Source organism: Nannospalax galili, unplaced genomic scaffold (genome assembly GCF_000622305.1).
Source record: "Nannospalax galili isolate Female #2095 unplaced genomic scaffold, S.galili_v1.0 scaffold113, whole genome shotgun sequence".
NCBI lineage: Eukaryota > Metazoa > Chordata > Mammalia > Rodentia > Spalacidae > Nannospalax > Nannospalax galili.
In genome coordinates this window covers 5,272,518-5,288,423 of record NW_008335444.1, presented here as the reverse complement: position 1 = coordinate 5,288,423, position 15,906 = coordinate 5,272,518, and the positions used below count along the sequence as shown (strand labels likewise).

The following is a 15,906-nucleotide window of genomic DNA, read 5'->3' as shown; positions in this document are numbered from 1 at the left end:
CCCTTAGGGAAACACTCCAAGATTCTTCTCTGGTTTGGCTCTGCTATCTGGTTTCCTAGTGGCAGGCCTATGTGTGCAAGCCAAAGGGCTCAGGACCTGGAAGTGACCTTTCTGCCTAGCTCTGGATCCCTCCTTCCTATGCAGAGCAAGAACTGTCTCATCTTTCCCTCACTGCACCTCAGTGACACATCTGCTCAGGAAGATAGTGCTTGAGCTTGGCTACGGATTTTCAAGGCTTGAAGCCGCAAGGGCTTTCAGGAGCAGAAGCAGGTAGGTAGAGAAAGGAGTCTCTGGCCAAGGTTAGGCTGAGCAGGAACACTCTGGGATTCCCTGTGGGTGACTTCCCAGTAGGGGAGTAGGGAGCAGTTGATAAGGACTCAAAGGAAAAACAAAGCAGGAGGAAAGCGGGAACCTGAAGTGGTCAGGGAAGGCCCCATCCCTTGTCCATTCCCAGGGCCTTGTTACCTGGCAAGGATGCCAAGACATCACCAGCCTGCTCCTAGGGGGCACAAGGAGGAGGCACCTGACCCCTGGTGGCAGCTGCAGCAGGCGCAGGAGGGTAGCATGCAGCTGGGTGTACGTGGGTGGAAGCCAGGAGGGGCGGAGGGAGGAAGCTGGCTTCCTGAAGCTTCTGGGCCCTCAAAGACAGACGGACAGACAGATAGACAGCTGGGAAGAGGCAGCCTGCAGGACACAGATACTTCAGTAAGTACTTGAAGTGGGCACAGGCATCCTATGGCCCTGGGGTATGTGGGGAGCCCTGGAAACAGGAGGACATCTGCAAGAATGGGTGAAGGAGAATGAGTCTGGGGATACCGTGCCTGACCAGGATATGAGTAGTGGCACATCTGGTGTCCCTGAAGCTGGAGAGCAAAGAAGTAATATGTAATATCAAATAGGAGAGATCAAAGGGACCCCTCTTCCACCTCTTGTGGAAGAACTCACCACCACACCTGCATGGGCTCACAACATCCCCAAGCCACTGTCCCTGTGGGTTAGCAGCTCTAACCCCACCACCTTGGCACCTGTGACCTAGCTCAAGGGCATAGGGACTGCTCCCAAAAGGAGGTCCTCAATACCTCTATGTCCCCTCTTTTATGCCCCCAGCTGTCGCCTCACCAAGAGCTGTGTCGCTCAAGGGCTTGGTGAGGCCATTTCCTGTGACAGTTACAGAGGCGGGAGACTGGGGGATGGGTAGGAGGAGGAAGGAAACACCCCCAGCCTACCGCCCTGGACAGAGACCCCAGAAGCTACAACTGATTATGGAATGGAGCTGCCAGCTTTTAGGATCAGACCCTGTGAGAAGCCAGCAGCTGCCAGCTTTTAGGATCGGACCCTGTTAGAAGCCAGAGGCTTGATATGCCTAGGTTTCCACTGGCTCCAACCCTACTAGAGGCCTCAGTTTCTCATTCTGGAGAAGGCTCCTGGCTAGACTTTGAGCCAGTCTTGTGAGCTTTCTCCCTTCCTTCTGTTTGGTAGGCAATGTGCTATATCTCCTCCTCTGTCTCACTTGGACCCTTGAATAGCTCTTCTCTTCTCCCTTCTGGATTCTTTCCTGCCTTCATCCACACCTTCTTCATCTCTCCACTATTCTAACCCCAGACAATCCCCTATCCTGAGTCCCAAGAAAGAGCCTATACTTTCACCCTATACTTACAGCGTGAAAATGAGGCCACTTCCTGGGGAGGAGAAGATACCCCAGTGAAAAACCAAGCAGATGACTGGCCTGGGCTTAGGCACCTCCTTCTGGCCAATAAATCAGACCATAGGCCATCAGTTATGGGACTTTGTCTTTCAGGAAGGCCTCATGGCTGAGTGAGCCTCCCCTGGGCCCAGCACCCCACCCCAGCATGGTCCAGGCATGTGAGGGGAGATCCAGAGCACAGCCACTGACCTGGTCTTTGGAGGCAGCCATGACCCAGCCTCCACCTGCCAAAGCACCAGCCAAGAAGCATGTGCGGCTACAGGAGAGGTGAGCTCTTTCTCAGCCCTGAGTGGCCTTCAGTTCTTCCCCTCCTTGTACCCAGACTTCCAGCTCTAACAGTTGAGTTCACAAGGCCTGGAGAGGAGACCAATAATGTTCATTTACATGTTTTTTGCATGTCTTTTCGATGTCTGAAGAACCAAGTTTCATGTCATCTCTGGGACTACTAAATTTCAGGTTGTGATGAACAGTCTGGGCAAGGCCCCTGGGTGTAGGTTGCAACCTCAGGACCATCTTGGGAGTAGAAAGAGGTATGAAGCTAGAAGGGGCAGTTGCAGGCTGTTCTGTTCTGGCTGACAAAGGGAGAAGGGGATAGAGCAAAGTCTTGACCCCCTGAGTACTCTGGGGCTCTGGATCAAGAAAAAGACAGAATGTGCCCTCCTCAGACATGCCCTGTAACAAGAAAAGCAGATTCTATGGGGTGCTCACTGGGCATTGATTGGCTATGCCTGCAGGCGGGGCTCCAGTGTGGCTCTGATGCTGGATGTGAGGTCCCTGGGCACTGTGGAACCCATCTGCTCAGTGAACACACCCCGAGAAGTCACCCTGCACTTTCTGCGCACAGCCGGACACCCCCTTACACGCTGGGTCCTGCAGCATCAGCCACCCAGCCCCAAGCAGCTGGAAGAGGAATTCCTGGTAAGAATTAGGGGCCCCTTCATGTCACTTTGCCCTTCCATATCAGAGGCAGCCAGCTAGCCGGCCATGCCATCATGAACTCCTTGGGCCTGTCTCCTTTCTAAGGCCCCCAGGGACAAGACTGTAGGAGAGAAAGTTGTCCCCACTCATGCTCTTCTGCTCTGTCTCATACCTAGGCATATTTGCCAATGCCCAAAGGAATGGCAAGGCCCAACTCTACCAGCAAAGGGTGGGAGAGAGAAAAAGAGGCTGAAGGCCGGGCATGGTGATGCATGCCTTTAATCTCAGCCTTCCGGAAGCAGAGGCAGGCAGATCTCTGTGAGTTCAAGGCCACCCAGTTCTAGGACAGCTGGGGCTACAGGGAGACCTTGTCTCAAAACGACAAAAAGAAAAGAAAAAGAGGCTGGGAAGGGAGACCAGCTGTTAACTCACTTCCCCCCTGCCAGAAGATCCCCTCAAACTTTGTCAACCCTGAAGACCTGGATATCCCTGGTCATGCCTCCAAGGATCGATACAAGACCATCTTGCCAAGTAAGGACTCCACTGGGGATGGAGGGGGCACTGTCCTTGGGGGCTGAAGAATTTCAGAGTCAAGATGCATACCTTGACATAATGGTGTACACGTATAATCCTAGCACTTGGAGGTGGAGGCAGAGATCAGGAGTCAAGGTCAGCCTCAGCTACATATTGAGGAGTTTTAGGCCAACCTGGGTTACATGAAACCCTGTCTTAAAAAAAAAAAAAATAGCTGGGCGTGGTGGTACACGCCTTTAATCCCAGCACTCAGGAGGCAGAGGCTGGTGGATCTCTGTGAGTTCAAGGCCAGCCTGGTCTACATAGTGAGTTCCAGGACAGCTGGGGCTACAGGGAGACCCTGTCTCAAAAAGACGAAAAAAAAAAAAAAAAAAAAAAAAAACAACACCCTAAAAAAAAAAAAAAAAAAAAAAAAAAAAAAAAAAAGCACACCTCAGCCAAGGAGGAACAATAGTATTGGAAACATTGTCTTTCAACCGAGAAATGCCAGTGCTGCACCCTGGCATACCAGAAAAGGAACAGCAGTCACAGCAGTAGCAAGATAACCTTTGCAGATGCTTACTGTGGACCTGGATGGTAGACATGAACTCAAGCTGACAGTTACAGGCCTAGCACTTCCTACTTTTCAGAGGCAGGGTTGAGGCCTGGTGCCTACTCTTTCCAGTCCTGAGGCCCAGCACTTGGATTCTGCCCCCTGCTGAGCCTCCAGGCTCTCTGCTGGCTCGAATGCATCAGGGCTCTTTGAGCACTAGTCCATGTGGGATCCAGCAGCCCTTGGCCTTAACCTAATTTTAACCAGCCCTGAAACCATCAAAGAGGGGGAGCCAAGTGACACAGAAGGGTGAGATTCTCCTCTCCTTTCCTCACAAGCCAGTTCCTGCATCCCTCATCCAGTTAGTTTGGAAAAGCCCCATACCTTTGAAGGGAAAGACCAATAGCCTTACTCAGCAATGAGTGACATCTTAGGCAATGTATTCGTCTGAAGTTTGTATTCATAGTCAGAGAAAGGCTCTCCCACTGCAGCATCTCTTTTTTCCATCTGGCTAGTTTACAATATTATGATCACTTCCTGTTTGGTCTCTGAAGCTCTGGTCTGTCCTATACGTCATCAATCAGTTAATCTTCCTAGATTATTGCCTGATCATGTCACTTTCTTCCTCAAAACATTTTGTAGCTCCCTATTTCATGAAATAATATATTTTATATTATAATACATAGGTATGCCATTACCTGTCTATAAATTAATTCAGTTGGACACCTGCTGTCCACAAAGTACTGTGAAAAAGAGTGTTAGAACACTCTTCTCTCTGACTCTGTTAGTGGCTCATTGCATTAGTGGATCATCTTCTGACCTTTCACCTTCATTGATCTTCCCTTCCTAGATCCTCAGAGCCGTGTCTGTCTTGGCCGGGCACAGAGCCAGGAGGATGGTGACTACATCAATGCCAACTACATCCGAGTGAGTGGCTGGCTGTGGCAGCAGTGGGGGGAGGCAGTGCTGGAGAATGAAAATGCCACATGGTATCTTTCAGCTGTGACTGGTGCTCAAGGGCCTGGTGTCCCTGCCCACTCTAGCTCCAACAGCCATAGTTCTGCCAGGCTGGGGACACCCCCAAGACATCAACCTAGAAAAGAACAGATGTCAACAGTTCCTGAAAAGGAGCAGTTAAAAGCACTGGCTGCTCTTGCGGAAGACCCAGGTTCAGTTCCCAGCACCCATATGGTGGCTAACAACCATCCATAACTCCAGTTTTAGGAGATCTGACACTTACATACATGCAGGCAAAACACTCATACCCACAAAATAATAAAATAAAATAAAATAATAAAATAAAATAAAACAAAACAAGGAACTGGACAGAAGGCTCAGCAATTAAGAGTGCTGGCTGCTCTTCCAGAGGATCTGGGTTCAGTTCCTAACACCCACATGGTGGTTAACAACCATCCATAACTCCAGTTTCAGGGGAATCTCCACAGACATTGGCAGTATGTAGTATATGTTAAGGTTCAGATAGCCCTGCCTCCTTACCAACAGGATCCCAAGGACTTCTCATGCTCCTGAGAAAAGGGAACCTAGCTGATGAGCACCTTGGTCTTTGAAGTCGAGAGAAGCATACTTTTCTCCACTGTTTGGCCAACACAGCAGGCTTCCCCTTTGATCTCCAAAGAGGACAGGTTTTAACAGTCCTGCTCTCCCACTACCCCCCTCCAACTTTAAAAAAAATTACATCTTCCAGCCTTCTGCAGGAAGCAGAAGCCTCCCCTTTAAAAAGACCCCAGCTCAAGACCTGGTCAGACATTTTCCCTGCCCGGAAGGGAATCTGCTCCATGTGTTCCTTTTGCTAATAAACCCTATTTTGATGGAGTTTTAGCTGTGCCTCGGTGCCTCATCATCCATTTGCTCGTTCTTCGCCAACTTTTTACCTATCAGTATACTTACATACGTGCAGGCAAAATACTGACATAAAAGTAAATCAATTTTTAATTTAAAAAATTAAAGTCTAGTGACTCCTGAAATCTGCATGAGAAGTCCAGCACAGGTGAACTATCTTCATCTCTACCATCTCCCCTCCCACCTATGGCCAAGCAGCACCTCCTTTGTAGAGACAGTTTGATTGATGTTCAGCTAACAACACCCTCAAGGCAAGGTGGGCACTCTACCCCAACTTCTCACCTCCTCTTGGTAGGTAGATGTAAAAGTAGCTCCCTCTCGAAGGGGCATGGTGGTGCAAGCCTTTAATCCCAGCGCTCTGGAGGCAGAGGCAGGCGGATCTCTGTGAGTTTGAGGCCAGCCTGGTCTACATAGTGAATCCAGGGCAGCTAGGGATACAGGGAGACTCTGTCTTGAAAAGACCAAAAAAAAAGTAGTTCCCTCTCAAGGCCAAAGGGTGGAATGACAATAGTCAGAGTGCAGAGGAGAAAAGCTGTCAGCCAGAAAGCATAGTAGAAAGGTAGTCTTTCCTTTGCCAGCTGGACCAGGCAGTGAGCTGCATTCCACCCTCATCCTGAGGGACAGGAAACTGAGGATGCTGAAAGGGAGAAAAACAGATTAGGAGAGGGTGATGGATTTTGCTGCCAAATATATAAAAGTAATTCATGAAAGTTAAATGAAATATTCACTCACAAATGTCGAACACTGTTTTGATATTTTGCACTAGAGGAAAGCAAAGGATGAAAGGAATGCACACGGATACCATGTGTGCTGTGTGATAGACTCTCAATATATTTTACTGAGTTTAATTCACACTGCATTCTCACAAGGTAGGCAACATTAGGCCCAGTCTGTAGATTAGGAAAACAAGGCTTACAGGGGCTAGGAAATGTGCTTCTAGTCTCACAGCTAGGCACCAGCAGAATAGAGCTTTGAATCAGATGTTCCTCACTGTGGAACCCGCATCCTTTCTAGCATGTAGCTTCTGATGTGTGTGTTCATGCATGCGTGTGTCTAGATGTTAATGTTCAGTAGCTTTAGCCCCATCCCAGTACCCGTGGAGTCCAAACTCATAGTATCTTCACCCCTCTATGCTTCACCTCCCCAGGGCTACGATGGGCAGGAGAAGGTTTACATTGCCACCCAGGGCCCCATGCCGAACACTGTGGCAGACTTCTGGGAGATGGTGTGGCAAGAAGGAGTATGCCTCATTGTCATGCTCACCCAGCTCCGAGAAGGCAAGGAGGTAGGAAGCCGGGTCACAGGCTGTGGTGAACCCAGACAGGGCTACACCCTACATACATGCAGAGCAGACCAGAAGCCGCACTGAGAGCTACCATACAGACAACCAGCCCACACCTCTCAGGAAGGTCCCAGAGAACAGCCAAAATGTGATAGGGTGAACACCTCATTTGCAGAGTTCAAGTTCAGGAGAGCCAGGCTCAAGTCACTGACCTGGCACAGGGGGAGAAGTATGGGAAGGGGACACTGCCTCCTTTCTGTTGCCCTAAGCTTGCTCCACTGATGGACCCTCCCCCTCTGACTCCCAGCTTCCTCCCTCCTAGAAATGTGTCCACTACTGGCCCACAGAAGAGGAAACCTATGGGCCTTTCCGGATCTGCATCCAGGACGTGAAAGAACATCCAGAATATACTGTGCGGCAGCTCACCATCCAGGTATCATCCCTTGGACCAAACCAACAGGAGGCTGGGCCACCTCAGCATCTCTGGAACTCAGATTCCACCTTCACTGGGAACCAAATTTACTTATCTAAGCCTTGATCCCATGTCTGAAAGAGATACCATAAAAGAAAGAAACTTGGGTACTGCCCTCAGGATGCCTCTGGTTTAATAGAGAAGAGCCTGCAAACCAAAGAGGGGCTATCAGGAAGCATCCACTCCTCATTCTAAATATACAGGCCCCCAGGAGAAGAGAGGAGAGACCTAGGAGAGTGCTGCTAGAGTGAGAAGAGTAGGAAAAGACATGTCATAATGCACATGGCTACGCTTTAAAAATGCTCCCTAGGGGCCAACAAGATGGCTCAGTGGGAAAAAGTGCTTGTTGCAAGCCTGATGACCTGAGTTCGATCTCTAGAACCCACATGACGAGAGGAGAGGATTGACTCATACAACATAGCAAGGCTCCATCTGGAAGGAAGGAACAAAGGAAGAAAAGAAGGAAGGGCTTTCTGTAATTGCATATTTTATTATACTTTCAAATTATTTCTCTATCAATTCATTGTTTTCTAAGTATCCTGGGAAGTAAACCAATAAGATCGCTGTGCCTACTTGCTGGGGGAGAAAATGAGGTTAATGTACTTGTCCACAGTCATGTCCTAGAGCTGGAGCCAAGACCTAAGCTTGGGTCTCTCCCATTCCCAGGACACTGCTCCTTTCCTGAATTTTGGAGTGGGTTGTGGTGAAGGATAACTATCAGGATAGCAGGAAGAGTCAGCCTTGCCTACTCTGAGTTGATGACCAGGCCCCAGAGGTGATTCCAGCCCTTGCAGGCACCAGAAGTGGGCAGCACCCCTACCCAAACCCTAGTTCTTACACCTTATCTCTACTGCAGCATCAAGAGGAACACCGGCCAGTAAAGCACATCCTCTTCTCAGCCTGGCCAGACCACCAGACTCCAGAGTCAGCCTGGCCCCTGCTGCGCCTGGTAGCTGAGGTGGATAGCCCAGAGACAGCTGCCAACTCTGGGCCCATTGTGGTTCACTGCAGGTGAGGACCCTTCCTCTTCACAGCCTTAGTCCTCTGCTCACCTCCCCTGCCCACTGAGTCTCTAGTGGGAAGGCACCCAGAAGCACAGTGCCAGATAGGCACAATTCTTACCTGGACTAGTCCACACTCAAGGGATCCATTCTTATTATCACCTTCCTATAGAGCCCAGGCATAATCCAGAGAAGAATAGTCAGTTAGGGAGGAGGTAAGCATGGCCTCTACTTTGAGGGAGTCATTCATTAGACAACTTTTTTTTTTTTGCTTGCTTAGGGGTTTGGGGAGAGGGTTGTTTTTTGAGACAGGTTTTCTCTATAACCCAGGCTGTCCTGAAACTCTTTTTTGTAGCCCAGGCTGGCCTTGAACTCACTATGTGGCCCAAGCTGGCATAAAACTCATGGTACTCCTCCTGCCTCAGCCTCCCAATTGCTGGGATTACATCATGCACTATAATAGATTTATTGAAAACCTATATTGCTATTGTTGGGCACAGCATTAGATGTGAACAAAACAATTTGGTTTCTTCCCTGACAAGTTTATAACCTGGTGGGAAGGACATCAGACTAAACAATTAAACAATGCAAAGAGAGCACAAGATCAGGTCATCTAACCCAGACTTGGGCCAGAAAAGTTTCTCCAAGAGAAAAGACATTCAAGCCGCTCTAACATCTGCAGGGGAGTTAGCCAAGTGAAGGGGGAGGAGTGTTCAGGGAAGGCTATACCCAGGGAGGAAATTGATACATTGCTAGAAGCAGAGTCAGAGGATGGGCCTGGGGCTCATACATGGGGATGTTGATGGGAAGTAAGTCTGGAAGGCAGGTGAAGGCTACATGAAGGGAAGGGGCCTTGTAGGACTAAGACACTTAGAGCTGCCATTTTATTTTATTTTATATTTTTATTTATTTGTTTATTTTGATGCTAGGAATTTAATTGAACATTCCAGATTTACCATTTAAAAATAACGCTTGGGGGGGGCGGCTAGAGAGATGGCTCAGCAGTTAAGAGCACTGACTGCTCTTAGAGAGGAACCGGGTTTGATCCCCAACATCCACATGGTGGTTAACAACCAACTGTAGCTCCAGTTCCAAGGAATCTGACGCCTTCTTCTGACCTCCTCCAGCATTGCACAATATAACATGGGTGCACTTACACGCATCCAGGCAATACACTCATACACATAAAATAAAGATAATAAATAAAATATTTAAAAAAAATAATGCTTGGACGAAGCATGATAGTGCACTCCTGCAATCTGCACCTGGGAGGTGAAAGCAGGAGGATCAGGGGAGTTCAAAGCCAATCTAAGCTACATAGTGAGTTTGAGACCAGCCTGGACTATATGAGACCATGTCAGGGGCATGGGGGAGGGGGTGGAGAAAAGGAAGAAGAGGAGGAGAATAAGAGAAGGGAAGCGAAGAAAAAAGAAGAGAAAAGAAGCCCCAAAAGTGCACACAGGGAGGTTATGTCTAGACCCATGCAGAGATCATTAATACAGAAGTGCTGGGAGTAACTAGTGACTTCTATTACAGGCACATGTAAGACTTGCCAAAGGGGATGATTTCGAAATCAAGAAAGGGAAGGAAGAAAGGGATGTGGGGGAAGAAAAGAAAGAAATCTCAAGGTGATAGAGCCGAGAAATGGTGGTAGGAGATAGAGGTCCAAGGGCAGCTGTGGAAGCTGAGTGGGAGCTGGGAGGAAGTCATGGTTAGATAAGGAAGGCTCAGAGGGCCAGCCAGCACACAGGCAAGCACTGTCAGTTAGACAGCAAGCAGAGAAGGGATCATCAAAATGTGTACAGGGGATGGGTGTGGTGCCCCCTAGTGCTGAGCACACTCAGTGCTGAAGCAGATCGCTAATTTAAGTCAGTGTGGGCTACATGGCCAGGCCCTGTTTCAGTTGAAAACTGGAGGCCAGAAAGATAGCTTAGTGGGTTAAAGGAACAAGCCACCAAGCCTGGCAACCTGAGTTCAGACTCACATGGTAGAAGAAGAGAACCAACTCCTGCAAGTTGTTCTCTGACCTCCACAAGGACACAGTGGCATGTATATAAATAAATAAAAATAATTTTTTAAAACTGGATGGAAAAAAGGCCAGGCATAGTGGCCTTCCTGCAATCCCACTACTCAGGAGGATTGCAGCAAGTTTGGCCTACATAATAAGCTCCATACCACACTGTGCTACAGAGTGAAACTCTTTCTTAAAAAACCAAAAATAAAAACTGGACATGGTAGTGCATACCTATAATCCCAGCATTTAGGAGTAGAGGTAAGAGGATCAGGAATTCAAGGCCAACCCGGGCTACAGAACAGAGGAAGTTCCAGGCTAGCCTGGACCATGAGACCCTATCTCAAAAACAAGTTTTTTTTGGGGGGGGGGATCTTTTTGAGACAGGGTCTCCTGTAGCCCCAGCTGGCCCAGAACTCACTATGTAGAACAGCCTGGCCTTGAACTCACAGAGATTCCCCCTGCCTCCACCTCCAGAGAGCTGGGACTAAAGGCATGTGCCACCACACCCCACTTCAAAAACAAAGTTTAAAAGAAAAAAAAAAAAAAGGTCCACAGGAACCAGAAGGCAGAAGATAATCTGGACTAGAGTGAGAGTAAGGCTAGTAAGAAGCACAGGCTTCTCCAGGACAAGCCCTGATCAGCCTCTAGCACTGGTGGGGCACTAGAATCAGAGGAACCAGAGGGCTCATGAATAGAGCCTGGACTTTGGTCTCAGTTCTCCCTTCATAGTCCAGAGCTTAGCTCTATCTTCTTTGCTTACCTGTCTCCCCTGTTCCCCCAGTCTCCTGTGATTTCTTTATCTTCTCCCTGGTTATATCTAGTGCAGGGATCGGCCGGACAGGCTGCTTCATCGCCACCCGCATCGGCTGCCAACAGCTGAAGGCCCGAGGGGAAGTGGACATTCTGAGTATTGTATGCCAACTGCGCTTAGACAGGTGGGTCCACAGGAAGCAGGCCTAGTCACATAAATTGTCAGTGACATTGGTGGTTCTAGGCTGTTGGGAACATCAATTTCAGGTACTCCTGTAGGAAAGCAGGAAAGCAAGAAACCTTTTTATTTAAAGAGCTTTCTATTTTCTAATAACTAGGCTCCCCAGGAAAGGCTTTCTATCTGGAATTTTAGCTTGGGGGCCTCAAATTAAATATACCACCTAACCTTTAAAAAAAACTTTTTTCCAAATTCTTTACTAAGAGGAAAGTTGAGAAACAAGATACAGTCATGGCCAAACATGATGGTACATGTCTGTAATCCCAGCTCTCAGGAAGCTGAGGCAGGAGAATATAAATTCAAAACTAATGTGAGTCTCCACAGTGAGTTAAGGCTAGTGTGAACTCCATAAGGTGATCCTGTCTTGATTTTTTAAGATACAATTGGTTCTAGATAAGGTCACTATAGGTAAAGTATAGGCATTCGTTGGGCTTGGAGGAGCAGAGTTAGAATGCTACTGAGCTGTCACCAGAATTCTATAGCTTCCATTCTTTATCCAGAGAGGGAATGACTCTTTCTCCACTTGTCAGGAAGAATGGATTAACTTCTGGGACAGTGTTTCAGAAATGGGACCTGCTATACACATGTGGGGTTAGTGTTTATAGTTTCAAGATTATTGACAAGAGGAAAACATGAACTTGGGAACACTCCTGGCCCCTATCAGGTCTAGTTTTGCTCAGGAGCTAGGTCAGTGGAGGAAGACCAAGTGTATAGGTGGGGTACCTCCCCCTTAGTGGAACAGGAAGTGAAAAAAGGTGACTGAATAGGAAGAAGAGAGTCAAAATTTTCTCAAGAGGACAATGAGGGGGAATGCTTGGCCACAGCCTGTGGGAGGGTGTCCTTGACCTTTCCTCATGGTATGCTTCTGCTTGCAGAGGGGGTATGATCCAGACTGCCGAGCAGTACCAGTTCCTGCACCATACTTTGGCCCTGTATGCAGCCCAGTTGCCCCAGGATTCCAGCCCCTGACCTCTGCCTCTCCACAAGCCCAGGGGCCAACCTTTCCTCAAGTCTGGGCCAGTGGGTCTGGGGAAATGGGCTATGTGCTCTGGGATACTCCCTGCATGGGCACAGGGAAGGAGTGCCTCAGTAGTGAACACCTACAATCCCAGGAAACTGCTTCAACAAGCACAAGGGGCCAAACCACAGGTCTTGACCACTGACCACTCCTCTACCTTCTCCAGAGGTCCCCAATGGACTATAATAGGGCTGCTTCCTGTGGCTCTGAACTTACAGATAGGCGCTGGCACATGGTGAAGACTGAGAAAGAAGCTGAGGTGTTGGTCTTCTCTAAAGTGCTTTCTCCTTTGTTGATCACATAAAGGGCCAATACTTTGCTGCCATCATAAAATCAGAGAAGTTCCTGGTAGTCATTCCAGCTGATTCCTCCGGCTGGCTAGCAAGATGGTGATTCCAGGATCCTCTTCCATCCAGGCCTTGCCAAAGCATAGGCCAAATGCAACAAGAGCTGGGAAAAGTCTGGTCTGCCCTTGGTCAAATCTTCAACATTCCACACAAACTGTTCTTCCCCCTAGATCTGTGAGTGCTAGATGACCCCCTCAGAAGAGAACAAGGACCTTGACTGACCCTGCCTCCACATGTGTCATAGGATATGCAGATATAACCAGAACTAGTAATTGAAATCTCTGAAGAGTCTATGCATGCCTGTAATCTCAGCACTTAAGAATGGAAGCAGGAGAATTTCTGTAAGTTTGAGACCAGTCTTGACTACATTTTGACTTCTAGGCCAGCCAGGACTACATAGAGAGATTCTTTACTTTAAGAAAAAAAAAAAAGCTTTACAATATTGCTTGGAATCTTGGGAAGAGTGAATGTATAGGACCATTCAGAAACCAGGAGCCCTGTGCCCTAGGTGCCCATGAAGTACCAAAGAAAGAGAAGAGGAGACAAGGGTTCAGTCTGGTTTTAAAAAAAACCCTCCTCTGCACCCTCCTCAGCCTGTGTTTGCAGAGCACACCTGGACAGCTTGACTGTTTTCACAAACATATCACCACTCCATGCAGCATGTGGCTGTGACCAAACTGTAGCCCTCATCCATCTCAACATCAACACAATTTTCAGGGGTCCCCAGAGTTCAACTGTACACCCCAGAAAGTCAGACAAATCCTAAGTTTTCCTTGATCCAGTTTGGACTACTTGATGGGGACAAAAGGTGAGACACCTTTTCGGCTGTCTGGTCCTCAGCTCCTAAATCAGCTGTGGCTGACACCAGCCCTCAATAGAAGCCCCAAGGAGCTGGTCCTGGTGAGTGACTGGCCTCTTGCTTCTGGCAACTTTCTGAAGAACATGCAATACTGCTGGGCATGGTGACACAAGACTGTGATCCAACACTTGGGAGATGGAGGCAGGAGTTCTGAACTAGCCTGGACTAAATGAGACCCTGCCTCAAAAACAAAAAAGAAATTCAAAAAAAACCAACAAAATTAAGTTCAGTGCTGCAGCTGATGTTAAAATTCTTAATTCTTCTGCCTAGCCTTACACAGGCATTCTCCTTCTTTAACCCTATGGTTGGTACACCTGCACCTCTACTTTCCTAAGTCCTCTAAAAGGCACTATAGTCTCCGCAGCCCAAGCTAGGCAGAGGGCTCTAAAATGCCTGATGCTGCCGTAAGCATAGAGCCAGTATGGAAGAGAAGAATTGCGTAGCCCCATGGGCACCCTCCCTGTGCTGCCACCCCAACCCTGTTCCAGAGGGGACAAGCTCTGGAAAAGCAACCAGCTAGAAAAAATAAAGACTTCCTGGATGGCTGATTAAGCCTTCTTTCCATCTTTTTAAGTCTCTAGGGCTCTCTCTAACAATAGGGTAAGGCTCGGTGAAGCAGGAACAGGCTGCAACTCTTTGCCCCTGGGATATACTCTTTTCCACAACTTCCAAGGACACAAGACAAAGTGAAACTGCCGTCTATGTAGGAAGTGAGACACAGAGGTACTACCTGACCCATTCAGGCAGCTGAAACAAAGCCTCACATATTGGGTGATTTGTAAACAACAGAAATTTGTTCTTCATGGGTTGAAGGCTGAGAAACCCATGATCAAGGTGCCAGTAGATTCAGTGTTAGGAAACACTTCTAGTTTATAGAACAGCTTTCTCTTTGTGACCTCATGATAAGAGGGGTATGAGCTCTAGGTCTTGGTCTTGATATCTCCCCATCCCTGCCTCCCTCCCTTTCTCTCTCTCTCTCTCTCTCTCTCTCTCTCTCTCTCTCACACACACACACACACACACACACACACACACTTGCTCATTTACTCTCCTTATATAAGGATATTAATTTTATTTAAGAAGACCCCACTTCATGATCTAATCACCTACCAGAGGCCCAACCTTCTAAGGTCATCACTTTAGGGATTAGGATTTCAACATGAATTTGGGGAAAGGACACAGAAATTCAGAGTAATGAAACAAACCCATTACTTTGTATGTAAATTAATCTTTAAAAACCAGACTGCCGGGCGTGGTGATTCACTTGGGAGGCAGAGGCAGGCGGATCTCTGTGAGTTCAAGGCCAGCCTGTTCTACATAGAGAGTTCCAGGACAGCTGGGGCTACAGGGAGACTCTGCTTCAAAAAGACCAAAAAAAAAAAAACCAGACTACAGCATGTACCAGAAGAATGTGGCAGAGGGCAGACAGATGGTACTTAATAAGGGAGTACAACCAATACACTGGCATAAGATGTTATGATTCTTTCAGTCTGGCAGCTATATGACCATTTGTGGTCTGGGTAGATTTGATGGATACAGTTGATGTTAACAGTTTATTCACCTTTGGCTAGGACAACAAACATCACCTTAGTAGACTTGAAAACTGAATCCCAAGGAGGAACGGTGAGATCACAGTAGAAGGGGCCCACGTGCCTCAGGATCCTGGGACTAGGGTGGTACAGCTGGTTAGGATGGTCAGCTTATGGCTGAGCAGGCCTTGTGGTTAGTCCCTGCAAAGGGTTGGGGAGGACATCTTGGCAGGCCCTCCACCACCCACTATGGGTTCTGCTCCTGAAAAACAAAAAAACAAAAAACTTTGCTTTCTACCAAAACATCATACATTTTCTTCCTTTGCCACAGATGTTCTTCACTGGGAATCAATTTCCTGCCAGGATTTGTCTTGTTTCCAGTTGGCGGCAACACTGGTAGAGATCAGCATCAAGTTCAAACGCCTATTTCACTTTGGGCTTCCTAAACAAGTGGCCTGGGCAAACTGTGATTAACAAAACAAGATGGAGTATTAAAAGATTCAAATCCCGCTGTTACTCTCCGTGGCATTTTGGAGGCTAGGACTCGGTACCCAGGGATGCCCAGAGGCAAGGATTCAGAGAACAAAACTCTACGTTGCCTCTCTTTCCCGGAGAGCCAGCTGATCCTGCCACCGTTCTTCAGTCTGGCTTAACCCGGACGTCTCCCACTCCGAGAGACCATCCTTTCAGACAGAAAGCGGTGCAGTTGGATGGGGCAAACCAGAGCAGGAAAGAAAATAAAATTACACCCTCCTCCCGGAGCGCCCCGCCACGCTAGCTGCCAGTCATCCTTTTCCCCGGAGGCCCGCGGACTCTCGCCGCCCCGCCCGCGGGCGCTGGCCGGGGC

General features: G+C 48.2%; 1 protein-coding gene across 1 annotated transcript; it reads left to right on the top strand.

Annotated features, from left to right (window-relative positions):
* Positions 1-674: 674 nt before the first annotated feature.
* On the top strand, positions 675-12,996 carry Ptpn7 (protein tyrosine phosphatase non-receptor type 7). The gene is made up of 10 exons (XM_029562145.1): positions 675-705; positions 1,799-1,972; positions 2,440-2,623; positions 3,073-3,154; positions 4,540-4,616; positions 6,697-6,834; positions 7,154-7,264; positions 8,160-8,314; positions 11,140-11,253; positions 12,182-12,996. The coding sequence occupies exons 2-10, from the start codon at positions 1,851-1,853 to the stop codon at positions 12,273-12,275; spliced, it is 1,077 nt and encodes a 358-aa protein (XP_029418005.1). The 5' UTR covers positions 675-705; positions 1,799-1,850; the 3' UTR covers positions 12,276-12,996.
* The last annotated feature ends 2,910 nt before the right edge of the window (positions 12,997-15,906 follow it).